This window comes from Impatiens glandulifera, chromosome 2 (genome assembly GCF_907164915.1).
Source record: "Impatiens glandulifera chromosome 2, dImpGla2.1, whole genome shotgun sequence".
Classification (NCBI taxonomy): Eukaryota; Viridiplantae; Streptophyta; class Magnoliopsida; order Ericales; family Balsaminaceae; genus Impatiens; species Impatiens glandulifera.
In genome coordinates this window covers 54991057-55013897 of record NC_061863.1, presented here as the reverse complement: position 1 = coordinate 55013897, position 22841 = coordinate 54991057, and the positions used below count along the sequence as shown (strand labels likewise).

The window sequence follows — 22841 nt, the reverse complement described above, 5'->3', positions numbered from 1 at the left end:
GTTTTCTCTTTGTGGGTTAGGGATATTGATGTTGGATTTGGTTGAGTTCTTTTAATTTGTTGTGGTTTAGTAATAATAAAGTGTAGGTTTGTTGTTGTTTTTTCGGCTTATGCACCTAGTTTAAAGATTCTGTTACGACTTGTTTCGTAAGAAGTGTTTTGGGTTCAAAAATCACGTTCTTGATCTATAAGACCGGTGAAATTCTATAATCAAAGGGCAGCGGAAGGGTTTCGATAGAGAATTTGGGGGGAAGAGATAGAAGAATCAAGGGTGCGAAGAGAATTACTGTTGGTCTATACCAAACAGTCCATAGTAAATAATAATAGATGAATAGGGCAGAAGTTCATATCTTCATTATTCCATTCATGGGTCCTTGGGGAAGAAAGATCAGCCTTATATAGGTGATGTCTTGCCTCAAAATATTCGGTTACAACAATAACTAAAAAATAACAGAATTCAGTTTTTAAAGTAGAAAAAGAAAGCAAAACAAAATAATAATACAACAAAACAGAAATTTGGCCCATGTGCACACTAGGACCGAGACCGGGTGTCGGGGAACGTTGCTGGAATTTATTCTAGGACCGAGGCCTTGATTTTAGACCCTAACATTATCTCCCCCTTCAAAATTCGTCGCCCTCGACGAAAAAGACCGTGGTCTGCCGAGTCTACCGAGCCTCTAATGCGCATGCTGAATATTTCAAAGAATTCGGTCGGACTTCAGCAAGTCCAGCAAGTGTTGGAGTCTTAGACCGTATTTCTTAGAAGCCTTCGGTCTTACTGCTCCACGATCAGTCCTTCATTCGGCCCAGCACGCCAAGTGCAGCAAAAGGGCCATTTTTCTTCCGGGCATACTCTAGAATGTCTTCAAATACCAAGCCCAGTCCTTTATCCAGACCAGCAACACATGCGCAACAACATAGCCATGTCTTCCGACTACCTTCCTGGCTGCTGTTCGGTTGTTGGGTTGCTGGGTGAGCCCTTTGATTATTTTTTTGAAATTTTTAGGAGCGTCTTCCAAAACAAGTGAAACACTTTGGCATTCGTTCTTACTCTTTATTTGTACCGTGGCAGCAACATTATGATTTTCCAATGCCTTTTCTAGCTGGCTGCCTTGTATTATGTTGACCCGCGACCGAGGGGCACCTTGCTGGACCGAGAAAGTGTGCAAGATAATGACACGTTCGTCCCTTGTCTCAAGCACCAAAGGTGGATCATAAAAATCTGATTCTTGGACGGGTTCTTGAACGTTTTCTTGGACTTCTTAATGATTAGGCGGGGCCATGAACAATCTGGATTTGCACCTATGATTGGGCTCCCATTTTGTGCTCGGCCAGACCGTGTTAACAATGCATGGTTTGGGCAGCAGCGGCGGTTTGGCATTGTACAAGGGCCTGCGACCAAATCGCAGCAAAAGATCTTTCTTGAATTTATGCCACGTCAATGCTTTCATATGGTTGCGATTCCGTAAATATGATTCATGCCACATTCTTGCCTCTTTTGAGAAGTGAGTGCGGACAATGTCCAGCTTTGTGACATCATTCGTCTTGCTCTCCCTAAAGATTTGCTCGGCAAATAAGAGCCAGCCCTCCAAATCAGTCCCATCAAATTCAGGAATACTAACATTTGTGAGCCGAGTTGGAGGAAGGTAGCAAGAAACAATATTATAGGGTCGGGTGCCGGGATCTTGACCATTATTAAACGCACCTTTTTCAATGGCTGTCAAGCTTTTTCCAGCAGCATACCTTCTGTCCATATTTTGCTGAAAAACATTGTGCAAGGCAGCCTGTTCGGTCATATTTTGTTGCAGGGCAGCATTCATGGAGGCATTTTGTTGGGTCAGTCCTTCGAGTAGAGTCTTAAGATCATCCATCTTTGCTGCTATCTGGTTTCTTTCATTTGAGAATCGTCTTGCTCTGATACCAAGAATGTTACGACTTGTTTCGTAAGAAGTGTTTTGGGTTCAAGAATCACGTTCTTGATCTATAAGACCGGTGAAATTCTACAATCAAAGGGCAGCGGAAGGGTTTCGATAGAGAATTTGGGGGGAAGAGATAGAAGAATCAAGGGTGCGAAGAGAATTACTGTTGGTATATACCAAACAGTCCATAATAATAATAATAGACGAATAGGGGCGAAGTCATATCTTCATCATTCTATTCATGGGTCCTTGGGGAAGAAAAATCAGTCTTATATAGGTGATGTCTTGCCTCAAAATATTCGGTTACAACAATAACTAGAAAATAACAGAATTCAGTTTTTAAAGTAGAAAAAGAAAGCAAAACAAAATAATAATACAACAAAACAGAAATCTGGCCCATGTGCATACTAGGACCGAGACCGGGTGCCGGGGAACGTTGCTGGAATTTATTCTAGGACCGAGGCCTTGATTTTAGACCCTAACAGATTCTTTGATTTCTTCTAGCGATTCAATCACTTTTTGGTTTGTCGACTCTTTGTGTGGCTCATCGGTCGGTTTCCTTTTGTCATTGTCAACAATAGATCTCTCTCAGTTAGAGCTCGAAAAATAATTTTAGAACATTTTAAAAGCTGGGGAAAATAAAATCATCATAAATTACAGTAGTGAGTTTATGCTGAAAAAGTGGCCTATTTAACCCAAGTTCTGAAGAGTTGTCCAATTATGGTTTTCTATTTTTTTTAATAAATTTTTACATCTTAACTTATATAATTATACATAAACATTTACCACTCACAAGTCACAACTAGTAATTATTTGCTAATTTGTTTCATTGTGTGAAAAATAATTATATATAAATATTAATTAATAATTTAATGCAGTCATTTAGTGAAAGAATGCAATTTAAATGTATATAGATAAGGTTAATTGTAATTAAAATTCATAAGAAAATTAATAATTAATCCTTTTAATGATTAAAATGATAATATTTAACTGTATTAATAATATTATATATAAGAAAAATAAGATGTTGAGAATAAAAGAGTAAAAATAATATCAAATACTTTATAAAGAAACAGGAAGATCTTGTCGAGATAATAATACCAGGGCCTTAGGGCAAACCAGAGAGACGGGCTAGGACAGACCCAGCCCAAGGATAAAACCAAACCTCCATAATTAAATTTTCGGTAAATCCAACCCTAAATAATAATATATAATACGGAAATGAGCCTTTTTTTTTCCTAAATATAATATATATAATCAAATAAACAATACATATGGCCTTGTTTGATCTTTGGGTTTTGTAAATTCTTTTACCTAAAACCCCAACTCAGGTCCTCTATTACGGTAATTCTCATTTACACTTTATATAGAGGGAAAAATACTAAAAGAAAAGTATTTTTAAAATATTACCATTTTACCCCTCTATGTAAGAAGGCACGTTGAGAATTCTCGAACAGATGACTTTCAATGGTTACAATCTAACCATTACTTCATTCATTTAATTACTCTTTTTATCTATCAAAATACTAAAATTATTATTTTATTTAATTATTTAAAATTAATTTATCATTCAATGTAAAGAGAGAAAAAATAAAAGTATTTTTTATTGATAAACATTCAAAAAAAAAAAAAAATTAAAAAAATCAAACTAGCTCTATAATATATATTTAGAGAGAGAAAAGATAAAGAGACATACATGGACTTTGATTTTACATAAATGTGAAATAAGGACTATCACTATTTCTTTATTTAAAATATTGTTATAATTGTTACAAGTATAAAACAAAATTGTTAATATCTTAATTTAATTTGTATAATATTTAAAAATAAAATATAAAACGGGGAAGTTAATAGCTCAGGCCGGCAGTACTAATCAACAAACACGCACCAAAATAATGTTATCATTTAATTAATTAATACTACATTTATCACACTTTGATTTAAAATTTTAAAAAAATGAATGACTTTAATTTATTTTTGTATGGGTTTGACAAGAGGACCCACCAAACTTTCGTTCAGACTAATTAAAACTTTTATTATTATTTAAAATATCTACTATTATTAAAACCTATCACTTTCTGTTACCAAACTTTCAAACGCTTCTTTAATTTATTTGTCACATTAGAAATGGAAGTTAGAACTTGCAAATATCTAACTTTCAAATGAGAAATATATTTTTATTATAATATAATAGATACATTAATTTGTATTGAAAGACCACAATACTTTCATAAAAGACATTATTTCTATTTAGTTATTTAGAATCTGGTTAGTTTTATGCTACCTATACAGGTAGTGCCTGTATCCATTAAGGCACTGCCATTTGTACAAAGAAAAAATAATCAACAAATAAGGAAGGTGATGCTTCACTTTTATGTATAGGTGTCATTTTATGAGTGGAATACAGGTACTGCCTGTATGGGTAGCATCGAAATAACCGAGTAAATATTTTAAGAATAGAGCAAATATTCTTCGATTTTATTTACACTCAGTTCATGAGATTTGATTTTTTTAATATAGTTTTATTCCAAATTAATTAGTTATGATCGCATACTTATAAGAATTAGTCAATAAATCTCATGTTGGGTTGTTTTAATATTTTTATTTGAATTTTTTAGAAAAATATTTGATTAAAAAATAGGTTATTTAGATTTATAATTGGTTAAATTACAATAATATATTTTTGTTTGTATTTAAAGTTTATAAAAATAAAATGAAAATATATTAATATAATAATTGAGTAATTAAATAATTTAAAAATAAAAAAATATGTGATACTGAATTTTTAATGAAAAAATAAACATAAACTAGTTCTTAATGTCTAGTTGTAATTTATATAATATAAGAGCTCTGACCCTTAATTTCAATCATTATTTGTTTATTGCAGCACTGAATTATCTTTAATTTTTGTATATTAAAGTAATAATATAATCTATAGAGAAAATTAGTATGATTGCTTAAATTTTATTAAAACGTTTATAATAAGAATAAAAAATGAAATTTGGGAGTATTAAATCTTCGCCGTCTTAATAGATTTTATTGTACTTCACTCTTAAGGCATTTAACTCTATTAGTCATTAAATGTGATATATTTGTTATTTTATTTTGTTTTATTATTGTGTTTGATGTGCTATTTTTTTTTTTTTTAATTCTGTCATTTTTTGGGTTGGTAGTGGTTTTGTAAATTTATGAACATTTGTTTTTGTTCTTGTAAAGGGCTTGGATAGTTATTTCTTTGGTCAATTATTACTTTAAAGTGTACTTGTAGAAAAGAAAAAGAGAGGAAATTGAGGAATAAATTCCAAGAAAAGTTATTTTCAATTATTGAGAAATTGAGTGGTAAATTCCAAGAAATGCATAACCTAATTATATTAAGACCTCTTTTATTGTTGTGTGTAAATAGGGATGACCATGAAGCACATGATACAATGGTCCACAAACCCTAAAGGTGGTTTGATGTTGGATTATTTGATATTTTTATTCAAATTAAAAAAATATATATTAGATAGAAAAACACACTATTTTATTGAGTTACTGTCTTTTTTAATTTATTTTAAACTTAAAATTTATAAAAATAGTCGATTAAACAACTAGCTAGGAGATATTTTAATTGATAAATTCAAATCTTTAATGATTACAAAAAATAATAAAAACCAATATTAAGTGTTTTCAAATTTTGGTTGAGTTTTAAACTTTTTTATTTATTATATTACTATCATTTTAATTATTCCGGATTGTCGGGTCGAGAACTGTGGTTAATTTGGATACTTGGGTCGGATTGTGGGTTGACCCGCCTTTAAATTTAAAACGATTAAAAATAAAATTAAAAATGCTAGAGGTATGTTTCAAACTTGCAACCTAACAAAACAAGTACAACTTTTTAACCAACTAGGCTACTAAAATTTTATATTTTAAATTCAACACCAAATTTGATAAACGCGGGACGTTTTAATATTAATATAAGTTCAACTTTTTAACTAACTAATATATAATGATGTTGAGTAAATGGATATTTGGGTCGGATTGTGGGTTGACCCACCCATATACTTAAAACGGTTAAAAATAAAATTAAAAATGTTATCCGTAATTTTTTTCACGGTTTTTTATATTATTACTCGTGCAAATGCACGGACTAAATGCTAGTTTCAACTAACGATGCTTTTCACTATCTAATTTTTAAAAAATTAGTTAATCAAAACTATAATTAGTTGAAATTCGATAATTAAATTAATGAGATTGATATTTTATTTATTTATTTATATATCACTAAATAATAAGTTAAAATTGTTAAAGATAAAATCTCCTTTAAATATAATTTTAATGATAATTTAAAAAAATAAATAAAATTAATTAATAAAAAGTATGAAAGGGAAGTTGAAAGAGATTAAGAGTTTTTTTTTAACCAAACCAAAAATAAAAACAAACTCATTTGATTATTATTTATATGATATGATTTGATTTATTTATTTATTATATACTATATAAAATACATTCTTTCCGATTTTCATTTTTCATCCAATCAAAATTCTCTCTACATATATATAATGCCCATAATGGTTCTCCCCTGTTCTCTCTCATCGTTCGTCATCTTCATTTCATCGTCGCCCCGTCTTCTCAATCGCTTACAGGTTCGTTCTTCAATTTCTCATATTCTATTAACTGTTCATATAGATCTTCGACTGAATGTAATCCATTGTTTGATAGTGATTCTTCATACTTCTTCTCTAATTACCAGCAGACTCAAACCCTTGCCATGATTCATTACCAGCAAGCAAGCTTTCTCTCTTGAACTACGATGACTTTTTAGCATCTAAATCTCATAATAGTTCGGATTTCCTAGTAATCTCTACTGATTTGATCTGTGGAGGTGAAAATGGAACTTCATCTATTGAGAAAGAGGAAATGGATAGTTGCTATGGCCTTATTAGGTGTTTCTACCTACACTACATATAAACTCTATCATTTTCCCTCTGTAACAAAGAAGAGGAAGAAACTGTTCAAGCTTTTCTCGGTTCTGATTTCATTAGCTGAAACGATTTCCGATTCCTCCGATGTAATTAGTATCGTGTCTAGGGATCTGAAACAGTTTCTCCAATCTGATACCGATGAAATCCCTAAAAGCTTGAAGCAATTATCCAAAATTGCTCATTCAAATGAATTCTCAGAATCTGTAGCTACAGTTACTGAAGCTGTATCTCTAGGGTTTCTTAAGTTCTACCAGAGGAAGGACTCGATTGAGACTGAACACAATTCGAGCCTCTCCGATCGGTTTATGGATAAAATCATGTCAACTGCTGGAACAGGTTTTGTATCTGTAATAGTGGGGAATTTTGCCAAGAACTTGGTTCAAGGACTATTAAACGTGGAATCAAGTTCATCAGATTTCCCCAAATGGCTAAATCTCGCCATTAGCAATGAGAAATGTAGACCGATTATCCTCGATTGCATCCAAACATTCGTTAGCTCGGCCGTGGCTGTTTATCTAGATAAAACTACGACGATAAATGTTTACGACGAATTGTTTTCATCCATAACCGATCCAAAACATCAAACCGAAGTTAAGGATCTTCTCGTTTCTATTTGTAAAGGATCAGTAGAAACCCTAGTGAAAACGGTTCACCAAGTCATGTTAACATCATCAAGGTCCGATTCAGTGAAATTTATTGAGTCGAAAGAACCGATTAATCAAGAATTTGTGTTTGATTTAATGGGTCGGATTACCAGTGAAACGGTTAGGTCGGTTTTGGAGTTCGTTTCGTGGAAGTTAAACGACGGTTTGAGGAGAAGAGTGGTTGAAAATGGGTTAGAAGTTGTTAGATTTGTGGATGCTAAATCTTCTGTTATTGTTACTGTTTGTATTGCTTTGTATTTGCATGCATTGGGTAATAATAATACTAGGCTTTTAATGTCTATTTAGAAAAAAAATGAAAAAGTTGATTATTGGATTTTGTTAGATATATATATTGAAGGAAATAATGAATTTTATGTTGAAAATTTGTTTTATTAGAGAAGAGGAATTGTTATTGTGTCTTATATTTATTTATCTCATCATTACATTTAAATTGTTTTTTTTATTGATTATCTTATATATAACTATGTCTTGAAAAAAAAAATCATATTATAATAATAGTATCACATGTTCAATAATAATATTATAACAAGTCTATACAAAACTAAAATATTTAAGGGATAGGGCTTGGAACTATTCATTACAGATCTTGAAGTTGGGAGATTTTGTTTTACTCTCCATCACCAATTTGTATAAAAAATAATGTTTCTATTGAGTTAACATTGTGTTACACTAGAAAACTTTCTATAATAATCTAAACATGAATCTAATAAGAATAAAATAATAATATGATTTAATTGTTAATAAAATAATAATATGATTTAATTGTTAATAAAATAATAATATGATTTAATTGTTAATAAGAGTAAACAAACAATAAATTAATAATAGAATTCATTTATTAATAATAGAATTCATTTATTAATAAAAAAATATAATTAATTAAAGATAAATAAAATAATTAAAAATGCAAGTGGTTTGAGTGTTAAATATTTAACGGTATTAATTAATTTTACTTGAAATAGTTTATTTTAATATGATGCATAAATTAATGTGAGATTCAAAATATTCATACTTTATGGGTAGATTTCAAAATCAGCCATTTAAATTTCGTACATCATCACGAAATTTACAAATTACATATTACTACTTGGCTATTCTTTTAAATATTTGGATAAAAGAAAAAATTACAAATTTAATTTTCATTTAAAACATTGTGAAGGTAAAATAAAATAATAAATAAAGTTTAAACTATTTTCTACTAATAAAAAGTTTTTAAAAAACATAAATTAGGACGTGAACTCTCTATGTGGTCGAGCGTATTAGAGATCTAAACTCTGTAGTCGACTCAATCATGTGGTTATTTTTATCCTTCCAATTTTGAGAATTAATTAATTTTCTCTCATTGATTTCTTTATATCAAAGTGAGTTATGCATTAAGGAATAAGATGTCAGGACTTAAATAAATATTTTGGTTGTAAACAAAAGAAGCAAACAAACCATTTTAAGTTACTCAATTACATTGAACTTCCTCCTAGAAAAAAATATGTACCAGACTTCCTCATAGAAAAAATATAGATGAGAGACAAATAAAATATAAAGTGGGGCATAGTATTATTAGCCTTTGAAACTGTCTTATTCTGGCCATGAACATATTTAAAGAGATTGTCGCAAATTACAATTTGTCGATCGACAACAAAGCTGTATCCTGATATTGGTACATACATCTTCTTTGCTCATTTGAATCTTTAAGATGAGAATTTGATTTAATTATTGAATTCGATATTTTCGAAGTAACGGTAACAATGTAAATATTGATTTCTGGTGATGTTTTCATTCATGCACAAAACTTGTGTATAGGATAAACAAGATCTCGATGATCTTATTGTGCGATTCTGAGAATTATGAATATATATATATATATATATATATATATTTATTTATTTATTGGAATTGAAATTACAATTTAATTGTGATTACTTTAGCTATGTTTCTGACAGTAGGAAATGTCCTTTGTTACACCAAACAATGATAAAGTAGTTCCTACTATTTAATATAATAAATAAATAATTGTACTAAGAAATGTAAATAAATTAAAAAATAATTTATTTCAATTGATAATATCAATGTGTTATCTAATTTTTCAAAATATTAATGAGAATAAAAACTAATTAATTAAAAAAATGTACATAATGGCCAAATTTCACAAATATTATGACAGGTGTCTGTCAGCGCCTAACAATCAACTGCTTTGATACACCGCTGTTTCTATCAATCTCTCTACTAACGCAATTCATCGATCCTTTGAACTGTCATCCACGATAAACCCTAATCGTCTTCTTTAATTCCAATCTTAATTTGTAACGGAAAGGAATCAAATTGAGAGCTGAAATCGAACGAGAAGTGTCTGAGAAGTAGACATGCTCGGCACTGGAGGAGACATCCCAACTAGGTAATCTGCTACTTTCTTTCAGGATGTCTATTAATTGCATGTCAATCGTGATTTCCTCCTTCAAGAACAACATCTATGGAAGAGAAATCGTCATCTTTTTAATATGCCAATAGAATCCTGGAATCTCACTATGTAGAACCTGCGTTTATGTTCCATTGTCTACTTCTCTTATGCTGGTTTGTGGTTTTGATGTGTAGGAACTCAATCTGACATTTCTGATCTGTTCATTGTTAGATAGACATGGATGGTTTGCTTTACCTGTTTAGTAGAGTCTATGATGTTTTTTCCATTTATGTAGTTAAATTATCAACAAGTTTTCACCTTTTGAGAGAATGCTTAAACAACCTATTAGAAGGATTGAGGGGGAAAACTGTTGAGGAAAGAGTATGTAATTTATTCTTAAAATTGTTTTCAACAGGCATGAGTTGTTGACTATGGTGAAGAAGCATTCTAAAACATTAGGGAAAACTGATGTCGGTGAGGAAGATGCTTCGGATGTTGAAACAAATCCACGCTTCTGGCATGATATCATGGATATGTACTTCATTCTTGGCAAGGAATCCAGGGGACGTCAGGATGATGATCTAATATTTTTTGTCAAGAAGTCGGTATGCTCTTTTAATTGCTAGTAACCGTTTGCAGTAAGATATTGGTATGTTGCAATAACAAAAGTACTTGACTGAGTTATTGTTGCAGAACATTCATGAACATGCTCCCAAGGATAATCAAGAAGATAACAATCCATACTTTGTCAGAAGGTGGGCAGTTAAGGTAAAAACAACATGAGCACTAATATCATCATTTGTTCATTCAATTATGCAGATCATATTAACTGAAGCCTTTGCAACATAAGGATATCATATTCATTTCAAACCTTAATATAATGTTTCTAAGTTTCTCTTACCCACCCATACAACACAAGTGGTAAGAGTATTGAATTAGTGCTAATAGGTGATGTCACAGGTTCAATTTCCACTAAGAACACCTTGATTGAAGTGGGGGTCTTGGCAGTGGGATGTTGTGCTAGTCTCCTCCGGGGAAAAATGTTCTAAAAAAGTAGTTTCTAAGTTTCTTCTTCAATGCCTACACTCTTAGATGTCAAATAGAGCAATGAATAGTCAAAGTATTATGAAGTTATTAAATAATGCATGTTATGACAGTGCTAATATGTTCTTCCTTAAATTGCTTGTCTGGAAAATGTAACTTGCCTGAGGTTAATTAATTGATCCTAAGCAGATTGTTAAAGATAGCTCAAACAACTGAAGATAGGCCAATATTTTTTTTTCCATTTGAGATAACAATCTCTAATACCTTAGGTCTTAGATAAGATTGTAGCTAATAACAATTAATATGCTACTATTTGAGTAGGTGAGACACTGACTCCAAATCTGAATGCTTATCATTTGAAAAGTACAAGTACGAGTACTCAGAGCCATGTTTAAATGTTTGTGTTGAAAAGATTAAACATTAAATTGCTCCTCGGGTAACTTACCACTGAAAGAACCTTGATTGAAGTGGGTGTCATGGCGGTGGGATGTTGTGCTACTCCCTCCGAAAACAACTCTAGTCTAAAATAAAAAATGCTCCTCAAGTAAGAGCCTATTTCGCTATCCTGCTTACTATTTGTTCTTATTCTACAGTTGAATAGTCTAGTGGATGAGGATAAAATCCATGTGGACTGGAGGCGTTCATTTTACTTGAACCTCATTGCTCACACCTCATTCAGTGTTACAGTTGCAATTTGCAGGTAATTTCCTTTGTATGGATCACTAATGGTCATTTTATTACTTTCTTAGTCAATTTATCACTTGTATGGTATGGATCAATTCATTACTCTCAGGGTTATTTTATCTTTAAAACCCATGAAGAAGAGGACATGGAGCCCATTTTGAAAAAACTTCCAATTTCTGAATCTGAATCCGAATTCAGATGAGAGACCACAATAAATTTCTTAATATGTAACGTGTCTCACTAAGCTGTGTTTCCATATGTGATCTCATTTTGATTCACATCTAGATGAGATATTTGACAAAAAAATGTGTTTCCAAATGGTGATTCTTTAACAAGGACAAAGTTACAAATTTAGTTCCCATTCTATTGTTCCCGCAAGTCTGGTGAGGAAAAGCTTCATAACTGTGAGAGTCTATAAGGTGCTTGAAGATTTTTGTGTCTTATAATTTATTCCTAATCTATTTCTAGGGTTTTCTGCTTGTTGTATTAAATTCTAGAAAGATGATGCATGGAGGATTACTGTATCTTGAATTTTTTATATTGAACTTTAGATGAAAGGTTAAATCATCCCCGCTAACTTGTAATTTGGGTATCAAAATTCTAATTAGATCAAATCAATCCATGAATGTTCAGGATTTAATCAAAATAAACTTTTGTTAAGTTGGTAAATGAATCCATCCAAAATTCCATTGTGATTTTAGCATTGTAGCATTTGTTGTCAGATGTTGTTTTGAACTACCACTTAGCTGCTTATCATAATATAATAAGCATCTTGTCATTCAGATCCCATTTTGATATATTGGTTTGGATTCATTATAAAATGTAGCTCCACAATACCGTTTTCTCTAAATTATTTTCCTTCTTTATTAACGGGAAATACTATTGTTCCTTTTCTAGTCATGAGGTGCTCAAAAATCATCAAGGTGGACGTGATTCACCATTATCCTCTATATATAAGGTATCTTTCGCGTGAGATTACTTATAATCATGTTGTTCAAGATTATGACATATCACCGTCAGAAGTTTGCTTGATGATGTAGGTGATTTTCCACAAAACATCATGTTATATTTTATATATCCTACAGAAACCAAACATTAATTTATTTAAAGTATTTAATGGAACAAAAGGGATTAGTTGCAGAACATCTCCCGCCAGAATCATCTTTCAAGCACAAAGCTGATATAGAGAGATCCTTGGGTTGGGGGAGAAAAGATAGATTGGTAGATAGAGTAGGAAAAGTTGCTTCAATTACTATGACTAATGAAAGAAACTCCACCGCATATATAACCTGCTATAGATGTGACATATATGTGAAGGGGAATGATACTTTAAAGATCTTTTACTCTTAGATGGGGTCCCAGAAGTTTTATTGACTGAAACTCTATTTTAATACCTTTTCTCTTTGTTATTAAATATGCCACCTTGTATCTTGTGTTATAACTTCGTGGGATATATTTAGCTCTCGGGGTATGATTTCTCACCCTGTTTTTATTTTAAAATTTCTGATTCTTTAATCCTGTTTAACATTTTCATTTCATGCCAAATTCAGTTTTAAAATTCTTTAATTAATTACCTGCATTTTTCTTAAACAATTAATTTTCTTGTAATATCTACTGTTGTTTCCAAGTGTGACCAGTATCCTTTTTTTTTTTCAGGTTGTAAAAACTGTTTATGCATCACCCAGCCGAGTCAACTTTCATTTGGACTCCAGAAAGGCAAGTTTCTGTTGTCTAATGGCTTTACCATTGGCTTGATTGTTGACATATTTAGCTTACAACTGACATGATAAAGGTTTTGCATTCAGGAATCAGAGACGACTCCTGCATACCCAGATATATGTTTTGCTGTGGATGATTTCGATTCCACTTTTGATGCAGTGGTGTGTACTTTCCCACACTAATATTTTTCGACACAGTGCTTTTGGTCACGTATGCATAACTATACTGCTATATCATACTCATTGAAGGCCTCTCATAAAGAAGTTTCCAGCGTTTTGATATGTTGAAACTTCACCTCCTATCTGCTAAAGACTTAAATTAGTATGATGCCTAATTATTTTCTCCGAGAACATGAACAGATATATCTATGGGTGTATCATTTCTTGAATTTCACTTTCATCTTTTTTCATAAAAATTCAAGAACTAATGCGATATCAGCAGATGTGTAGCAGTAATATGTTGCCAGTGCGATAATTTAGCCTAGAAAAGAAGCCTACATATTGTTCTATTCCCGTCTTAGCTAGTCTGATAACAACCTTCCAATTTATTGTTCTCCTTTTTGTGAATTTACTTGATTGCTTTTCCAATATGTTAATGTGTTAATGGTCAGCTTATTATGTCATTTGCTGTATGCTATTTATTTTATTCAGGTTTTGACAGAAACAGATCACTGCTACTGCGTACTGTTAAATGCAGATGGAGGGGCATCATTTCCAAGTGAGGATAGAGTTCAGGGTTCCAGTTCTAGTGATATTTCTTCTTTGGAAACTAGCACTAATTCTGCAAGGACAAAGAACTCTAAGGTTGGATATCATCCATTTACTGTACACAAAATCACTAATCTTGCATGTAGCCTACTAGGATCGAGAATTTATCTGAATTTTGTCCTCTGAGATTATGTCAAAGTTTCCTTCTCCATATCATTTTATTACAGGTATTATTTGTTAGTATCTCATTTGTATATAAAATGTTTGTGGTTGCAGCTTACTATGTTTTCAGGATTTGTCAGCTATCAAATGGTTCGAGATGCATATGATGGTATTTCTTACAACCAGTACTCACAAATCCATGCAATTTATCTTACTTTCCATGTTGATCATTGATTTTTTAATGATGATTATATGTTATCCAGCGTACTACTGAATGTAGTGTAGTTAGTGTTCAAGTACCCAATTGTCTAGTTAATGACATTTTATCAAGTCGGTGATTGTGCTAGATGGCAAATGTTTGGTAAACATACCTCATTCTGGGAGAGGTGTCTATGCTGAAATGAAGTTTCCATTAATGAATTTATGAAATGTAATAAAGTTGATGTATTCAATGATCCAGTTATACTGCTTGATTACCAAAATAGAAATAAATTGTAAGCTCTAGAATGAAGTTTTCACTTGGTATCTCTTAGTTAGTGTTGAAATCTAATTTTCCCCCCCCTATATTTGATATAACACCGATAAAATAACAACAATACATGGTACATTCCAAAGATTTTGTTCTACGCTTGGGAGGCTAGCCAAGGCTATCATTGAATTTTGGTATTAGATCAAATTAAGTGTTATTTTGGTGTTGAGGTGACAGATGTTGCACAAACTTGGGATATGTCTAATTAATTATGGTTTGAACGAAGTCAATTAAAAGGAAGAGTATTTGGCCTGTTTAGTTTAATATTGAATTCAGACAACCTATAGCTAGTTAATGTGCCTACTTTTTGCATTGAAAACTTGAATCCCCTCAACTTACTTATTTTTGTTGAAAGTTAAAATTTTACTTGCGAAAATGAAATCTAGCAATACAATAGTCATAAATCACGAAGTTCACTGCTTTTAAATAAACCTGTTGATGTTTAATTCAGTCACTACTTCGTGAATATACATATTCTATTGAATTATCACTGTACTTTGTTTTATTGTTCATTTAATGTTCTCTCATCAAATCCTCTTTTCCCAATTTCAGCCGAGAGACACGGGTTTGGAAGTCTTCTTTCTCTTGGTAATTCTTCAGGAAAAACGGATAGGATTTATATGAGAGGTCCTGGAGGTCGTGGGGAAGTTGAAGTTGCTGTTTCTGGGGTTATAGGTATTGTTTTTGCTCCACTGACATGTCATTCCTTTCCATCTCTTTATTTATCATGTTTTCTTTTCAACAACAAAAAAAGATAATATGCAAATATGCTGCCTGTTCTTATCAAAAATAAATAAATTAGACAGGTTTATTGTGCATATTTTTCAGCATGGAAAGATACTACAAAGTTCGCCAACATAATCTGAATCAAATGAGATAATTCATGACTTAATAGTTGAGTTGTTCAATGAACACCGTTAAGAACATGCATAAGTACTTGGTATATATACTGTTTATATTATTAGGAAGCCACCTTGCATGGTAACTTTATTAGCACAAACTTTAACATTTAAAAAATAAAAAATGAGAATCTAATGGGTCAGCCAAGCAAATATTAAGTTGATAGAGATGGTTAAACTTTCTGCTCCATTGCATCTTCAGGTAGTTTCTCTAGTAAAATATTAAATATTTCTAAGATATTGCTTATAGAGAAAGCATCTATTCAACCTATCCTATGAAGGATCACGCACAAAGGAAATGAGATTTTTGACAATAAGAAAAGATCACTGTCATGTTTGACGAACAATTTCCTTGGTGTCAAATGTTAACAACCTTCTCGTTGTGAGATATTAGGGACTTGGTTTAGAGCCATAGACAGTCATTTAATTTTCTGCTTGAGTTTCTGTTTTTTCTTTTTAAAAATGTCTTCATAGAAAAAAATAAGAGCGCAAGAAGCGTGCGTTCAATGGTTACAAATGGGGAAGGAAAAAAAAATCAGAAAACAAAACAAAGCGAAAGACAAAACTAAGAGCTAGATGCCGAAAGACAAAACTAAGAGCTAGATGCCGATAAGGTCAAAAAATTCTCATCCTAAATAGAAGCAAACGTATGGAGTATAAACCCTTTAATTATTTCGGTGCCAAAACTCCTCTCTTGGAAGGTTCTTCTGTTCCTTTCTTTCCAGATCGTCCACCACCAGATGAGGGGATGGACTTCCAGTCGTCCGTAATATTATTGCTCTTGCCCAAGCTGATCCATTTCTCCCAAAAGTCAGAAACTTTGGGAGGTACATCCCATTGAATGTTGAGCAAGTTCTGCAAGAGGGCCCACATGTCTCTTGCTAGAACATGGAGAAGGATGTGATTGATGGTTTCCTCACTCCTCTCGCAAATACAACACCTACTAGCCAGGTGCATCCCTTTCTTTTGAAGCTTAACAATAGTGAGGACCCCCTGAATTGCTTCCCAAGCAAAATGAGATATCCTAGAAGGGATTTCAATTTTCCACACATCTTTCCAAAGAAAACGAGTTGGGGCCCCTGGAAGAGTTGCATGATAGATGGTGCTAGCCTTGTAATCATGAGATGCCTTTGGAATAAACTTGTCATCCGTCTCTAAATGGATGCAAACATGTGCATGTTTGAGATTTTGTTGTGATGCTGTTTCTGTCTCTTTTGTCGTTTTCTCAGTGCCTTTTAATGAAAATGAACTTATTTAAAATAAATATAATAATTGAAGGACCATGCCTGAGATTCTTTGAACTTTTGGATTATTCATTGTCAGATCAAAGCAAGCAGGATCATGGCCCTCCATCGCCTGACTCCAAGAAAGGATCTGGTTTCAGTAGAATGGTGAGGAAAGCAGCAGCAGTTGCATCTCTGGCTGCAAAGCAGGCCTATGCAGCTGCAGCCAATAATTCAGATGATGAGATGCTTCCTCTCAAGTGCTGCTTAATGTCAATATCATTACCTTGGGAGCACATTGCAAATGATCTTCTTTTCAAGGTATCATCTTTCATCCAGTGATTGTTAACTAGTGTGGTTTTCCTTCTCTCAAGTTATTTCATATGTTAATGCTAAAGGAACCTTCATATGGGTGAAACTAGGAAAGAAGCTCATTTTAAAATTTACTTCTTGAACGTGCATCTAGCTCGTTTTGTTTCCTCAACTTGCGGTTACTAAGTTTATTTCTTCGACTTAAAAAATGACTCAGATTATTCTTTTTGGTAATTTGCATTTTAGGAAGAGCAAATATTTTAGCCAATAATTGAGATTAAAGAGTTACAAAATTGTGTAGAGATCATTTAATAACCTTAACAGAGTAACCATAATTAACGTCTTTTAGAAGTAAAGAAAGCAAATCAACTAAAGTTGAGGAAGCAAAATTAATCTTTGATGCAAGTTCAAGAAGCAAAATGAACTTCTATGAAGTGAAACTATTACATCAAAACTATTTTATCATGTGGTATATGTTATATCTTCCTCCTGTCTTACTTAACACACACATCACTTTCCCGTCATTATTTCGAATCAAATGAACACCTATAAACATCAAATCTACGTCTTCGTATGCTTTACTACTGCACTTTGAACATTTTAATTGAAAAGCAACAATATTTTGGTTACCACAATTAGGGACAACAAATTCAATCTGCCCCGATGATGACCTAACCGAACCAATTCGAACAGCTTTTCCCCTGGTTTGATGGATAGTTTACCGGGGATGGGGTGAGAATGTTATTTACCATGTCCCGCCCCCAATACAAAACAATGTATTTGTTAATGTAACAATACTATTATTTATATGTTATTTGTTTTGTTTATTTATAGTAATATTAATATTTAAGTTTCTAGATTATAGATATTTTTTTTAAAAATTAATTTCTTTTTTTGAAAATAAGGAGACTAGCATTACACCCCACAGCTATGGGTCTCTCACTTCTATTCAAAGCGCTTTCAGTGAGAATCAAAACCGTGACCTTTTGGAATTAATTTTTAGTTTGTGTAAAAATAATATTTGTAATAATTTACAAATGTTTACAATATAACCAATTAGTTTTTCCGAATCCTATAGTTATGGCTGGGGAGGAAAGACCACTTTCCACCTTGATCCATCCCATTTTCATCCCTAACCACAATCGTTTAACTAATTGCAGAGATCTAAAAAAAATAAAAATAAAAGAGATCTCTGCTGAATTAAATTTAATCTATGTCCCAGGCTTGGAATAACTTTGAGTTCTTGTGTTCCATTAATGCAGGGAAGTCCTCCCGTAAAACTTTAAGTAACAACAGGTATCCCAACATGTTCTCATTCTGTGGATTTGAAAATGAACTTCAGATTTGCTGAGTACAGCCAGGGAAGGAACCATCATCACCCAGATGAAGTTACAATATCAAGAAAATACTGGGATTTTTTTTCTTTGGCGCATTCATGTTGTATTACTCTTCCTTGTGGTTAAACTGCGGTTCAAGTTACTGTAGATATGTTGCGTTTATGTAAATGGTCAGTTATAAGATGGGGTATCCACACTTTGAAAGACTTGACTGGAGCATTCTTTCAATCTTTTCCCACTAGTGGTTTGTGTTAGATCTGCACTCAAATGTTTCTGTTGTTGGTTTATCATACTAATAATTAAAATCTAATCTTAATTTGGTTTTCAAATATCTTTCAGTTGTTTCTTGTCTTGCTCAAGAGGTGCTTCATAGATACACACTCCATTTCTGTGATTAATAAATTGTACTTCTTTTATCATCAACTAGATTAATTTATATATTATTGTTCTTTTTGACAAACATATCATCATTTATGAGATTGTTTTGCAAATTTTTTATTTTTATTTTTAAAGGAAGGTGACAGTACTTAAGTTCCTCTGTTTAAAAATAAAGTAAATATGGTAATAGGGGAAGGAACTTGGTTTCATTACATTTCCAGCAAAAAAGTAGATCACATTGTTATTAGGACACATCAATGTTTTTGTTTTGCTTTGGACTAATCTCTAAAATGATTTGATTTGGACAACTATAATTCAATCAAGATTTGGGAAATGGCACAGGCTAATAGCCACATCCAATGTTTCTAAGGAGATAGGGCCACAATATTATACCGACATAGAGAAAATAAAGTTGACAATAAGGAAAAGCAAAAACAAAAATTAAGTTCATACCCCCTTTTTTTTGCGGATGTCACAAAAAATAAGTTGAGTTTGGGGAATATCGGGACGAAGAAGTATCTATTGGCCGTCCAGAAGTTTGGGGTGCCCTAGGCGGGCTACTTTACATCAATCATCTATGTGTTAGGGTTCCTTCAAAATTGATAGAAACATATGTTTTTTAAATGAAGGGATGTTTTTTGGGCAACTATTGCTTTGCTTTTCCATTTAGGAGCTTTAATGATGATTAGGGAAAAACAAGCCACATGGCTTTTGGAAGGATTATGTTCCTTATCTGCCTACCATCAGTCATATGTTTTGTTGGTTCTTTATATGATTCTTCGTGAATTAAGGTTAAGGTTAATTGTTTTAATTAAGGAATAATTAGTGATAATCCAATCTAATTAAGGACCCTACATGTGCACTTAAAGTCCAAACACACAACACGTGGCCACCACCACTTTTCTTTTCTTATCCAACTTAACACTATTCATATTTTCAATTCATCACCCAAATAAAGAGAAAATCATTAATTAGATTTTGAAATTCTCTAAGTACTATTAATGATGTTTCTATTTCACTTGTTTTATAATATAATTTATATTCTCATATATTAGGGTTGATTTAAATTTTGACATTTATAATGAATCAATAAAACAATCCACAATCCTAACACATGAGTGCCCATGATTATTTATTAATTAATATACCCTAAATAAAAAGGTATACAGTTACACAAATGTTAGTCAATAAACTATTATAGATTTCTCATCAAAATTAAAAGGGATTAATTAGTACTAATAAAGATTCCATTACTTTCCTAAAGTATGATTCAACGTACTCCTAATCGCCACGTGTCCCCTCTTCCCATGCATAAATACTCTTCAACCGGACTCCATCAATCCTTCCTCCCTTCCAAACCGAATCTGATTGATTATCCGAGCCGACACGTTTCCTTTAATGACGTCGAAAAATCTTTTCAATCCCACGGTTTATATTCCCTCGGAGAGACGAAACTAAGGAGAGGATGTCAAACCGAGAGTCAGCTCGACGGTCTAGGTGGAAGAAGAAGTGGCATGTGGATAACCTAACTAACAAGGCAAATCGGTTAGAGTTGGAGAATCCGGGAGTTGAAGAGTCGATTTGTGTTTGGTTGCGCAACAATGTAACAACCTTGAACCGGGAAAATTTTGCATCTACATAACCGAAATGTTAGAACTACAACAAAGATTATCGGAGTTATGCCAAATCTTATTCATTATTTTACCCATTTGCAATATTAGCTAGGACTATTCAAAACATCTCCCTCTTTGTTGTCAAATATGTAGGGTGATTTTTTTTTCTTTGGAGAGGAATAAAGGGTGATTATGTGAATTTGTTTGGCTATATGAATTTGTATTTAAAATAGTGAGAATATATTTATTGGTCCCACCAACTATCATGATACTTTGACATAAGATTGAAACAAGGTCCTACTAAAGGATGCCTCGAGAAAATTATAGTTCAATTCACTTATGTTTCATATTTAAATTTATTTTCAAATAAATACAAATTTAGAAAGTTAAATTTAGGGACATATTCAAAACTTTATTTTTATTTATGTCAAGAACTCAAGATACAAATACCGATAATAAGTATTTTCGAATTTATAAATTAAAAGCCAAACAAACTTGTAACACATATCATCAATATAAGATTCATATCTAACCTAATTCACATTTAGGAATATAACACTATTTCCAATATAGATTCAACAAGTTAAATTAATATTTTATTTTTCAAATTTAGACATTACATTTTATTTTTAATAATATATACTTAATTTACTATTATTATAATTGAATAATTTAAAATGAAGTTATTTAAATAAACAATAAGTTTATAATAATGAATAAATCTTAATAATTCATTAAGATAACTTAAATAGGAAGATACAATACTTAAAAAAAAAAACTAAAATCACAAGTATAATTTTTATTTAGAATTTTAAATGAATGTGATTTTAACCATTTTAATTCGAATATGAAGTTATTGATTTACATTTTTTTATATTAATTAATATGACTCTGAAATGATTTTAAATCATTAATACACTTAAAATATATACAATAAGCCTTTAGTCTCTTCTTGGACCGACCACATATATGTAGATTGAAAATCTAGATAGCCCATCAAAATGTGTTGAAGAGTAATACATTTTTTATTTTATTTTTAAATGGTTAATATATTATAAAAAATAAATAAAATAATTTTATGTGCTTAGAAAACCCATATTTGTTTATTCAACAACTTCCACAATATTTACAGACAGAGGAAGAAAAATACTACCACCAATAAAATCAAAATTACTTTTATCATAAACATATATATGAGGGTAATAATAAACTCCTTAAGCCAAGTCTCTTGTCCCATATCTAATTAAATTAAATTTAATCTTGTTAGACCTATTTTTTTTGAGATGGCTTGAGTGTCCCATAAAAACATTATAAGATTATTGGATTGCAAGTATTCTTAACCTATGGTTTCTCGTTTTCCATAACCTAGATCACCATTTGTAACGACACATAATTCCTTAAACGACGCGACGATCTTCAGAAACAATTGTATACTTTGATCAATTGACTGTTTAAAGGATCATCGGAGTGATCCCCTCTTCTAGTTTAGCGGTAATAAGAGGGGATACTAACCCTAAGAGGATCATGGATAACTGGAAAAGGACATATCATTATTTTTTTTTTTTTTATGCACTGTATGTAAAAGCAAAAGGAGGGCAGTGCTCTTTATGCCTGTCATAATCATGCTTGACATTTTCATTATTATATAATATAATATACTCTCTATAATATATGAATATTAATTAGTTATATATTTAATTATACTATTTTTTCCTACTGTTTTTTATTTTTAAGGAATATTATACTAACATTAAAAATATTAGTTATATATTCTCAAATTTTCCTATAATATATAGGAATATTAGTTATATATTTAGTATATTTTAAATAATATAGGAATATTAGTTATAATAGTATAAATTAATTATTTATTTAAAATAGGATAAATAAAATTCACATTTAAATTATTTAAAGAAAAAGGTGGGCAGAAGCATTGGAGTGTTTTGGCCAAGTACAACATGTGCCCGCTTTCTGCTGAGGTGGAAGATTGATTTGACAAAATAAGAAGCAGAGGTTTTGTGCGCTGGAGATGCTCTAAATTCCTGAATTCGGGTACATTTTAAATGTTAAATGGTTAGTGTGTTTGCGAGAAAAAAAGATCATCAAAGTGACCTAGCTAATTATTGTTTTACCTAATAATCATTTCAGGGACTACAAAATATTAATGTTTGAAAAACAAAATTATATAATTATATAACAAGATTTCGTATCAAGATAAATAGCTCTTGTGACAGATAAGGTTAAATATATATTGGCCACTTGTATACAAGCAGCTCATACTTCTGTACATGC

General features: G+C 31.6%; 2 protein-coding genes across 3 annotated transcripts; both read left to right on the top strand.

The window, feature by feature from the left end:
• Window positions 1–6453: 6453 nt before the first annotated feature.
• Window positions 6454–7863, top strand: LOC124926807 (protein PHLOEM PROTEIN 2-LIKE A10-like). Of its 2 annotated transcripts, none has more exons than XM_047467113.1 (2): window positions 6454–6546; window positions 6654–7863. In XM_047467113.1, the coding sequence occupies exon 2, from the start codon at window positions 6792–6794 to the stop codon at window positions 7833–7835; it is 1044 nt and encodes a 347-aa protein (XP_047323069.1). In that variant the 5' UTR covers window positions 6454–6546; window positions 6654–6791; the 3' UTR covers window positions 7836–7863. The 2 variants fall into 2 exon arrangements, with proteins under 2 accessions (XP_047323069.1, XP_047323067.1); XM_047467111.1 differs by having other exon boundaries at window positions 6457–6546; window positions 6657–7863.
• A 1856-nt stretch (window positions 7864–9719) lies between these two features.
• LOC124926365 lies at window positions 9720–18883 on the top strand. The gene is made up of 12 exons (XM_047466573.1): window positions 9720–9939; window positions 10358–10547; window positions 10636–10710; window positions 11580–11686; window positions 12568–12628; window positions 13327–13386; window positions 13476–13550; window positions 14040–14192; window positions 14373–14427; window positions 15340–15462; window positions 17010–17230; window positions 18484–18883. The coding sequence occupies exons 1-12, from the start codon at window positions 9908–9910 to the stop codon at window positions 18505–18507; spliced, it is 1176 nt and encodes a 391-aa protein (XP_047322529.1). The 5' UTR covers window positions 9720–9907; the 3' UTR covers window positions 18508–18883.
• The last annotated feature ends 3958 nt before the right edge of the window (window positions 18884–22841 follow it).

Excerpts from the sequence above, each read along its gene's own strand:
- LOC124926365 (XM_047466573.1), top strand. The coding sequence starts at position 9,908 with ATGCTCGGCACTGGAGGAGACATCCCAACTAG. Across the intron at positions 9,940-10,357 it reads GGAGGAGACATCCCAACTAG|GCATGAGTTGTTGACTATGG; the intron begins GTAATCTGCTAC and ends TGTTTTCAACAG. Across the intron at positions 10,711-11,579 it reads TCAGAAGGTGGGCAGTTAAG|TTGAATAGTCTAGTGGATGA; the intron begins GTAAAAACAACA and ends CTTATTCTACAG.
- LOC124926807 (XM_047467113.1), top strand. The coding sequence starts at position 6,792 with ATGGAACTTCATCTATTGAGAAAGAGGAAATGGATAGTTGCTATGGCC.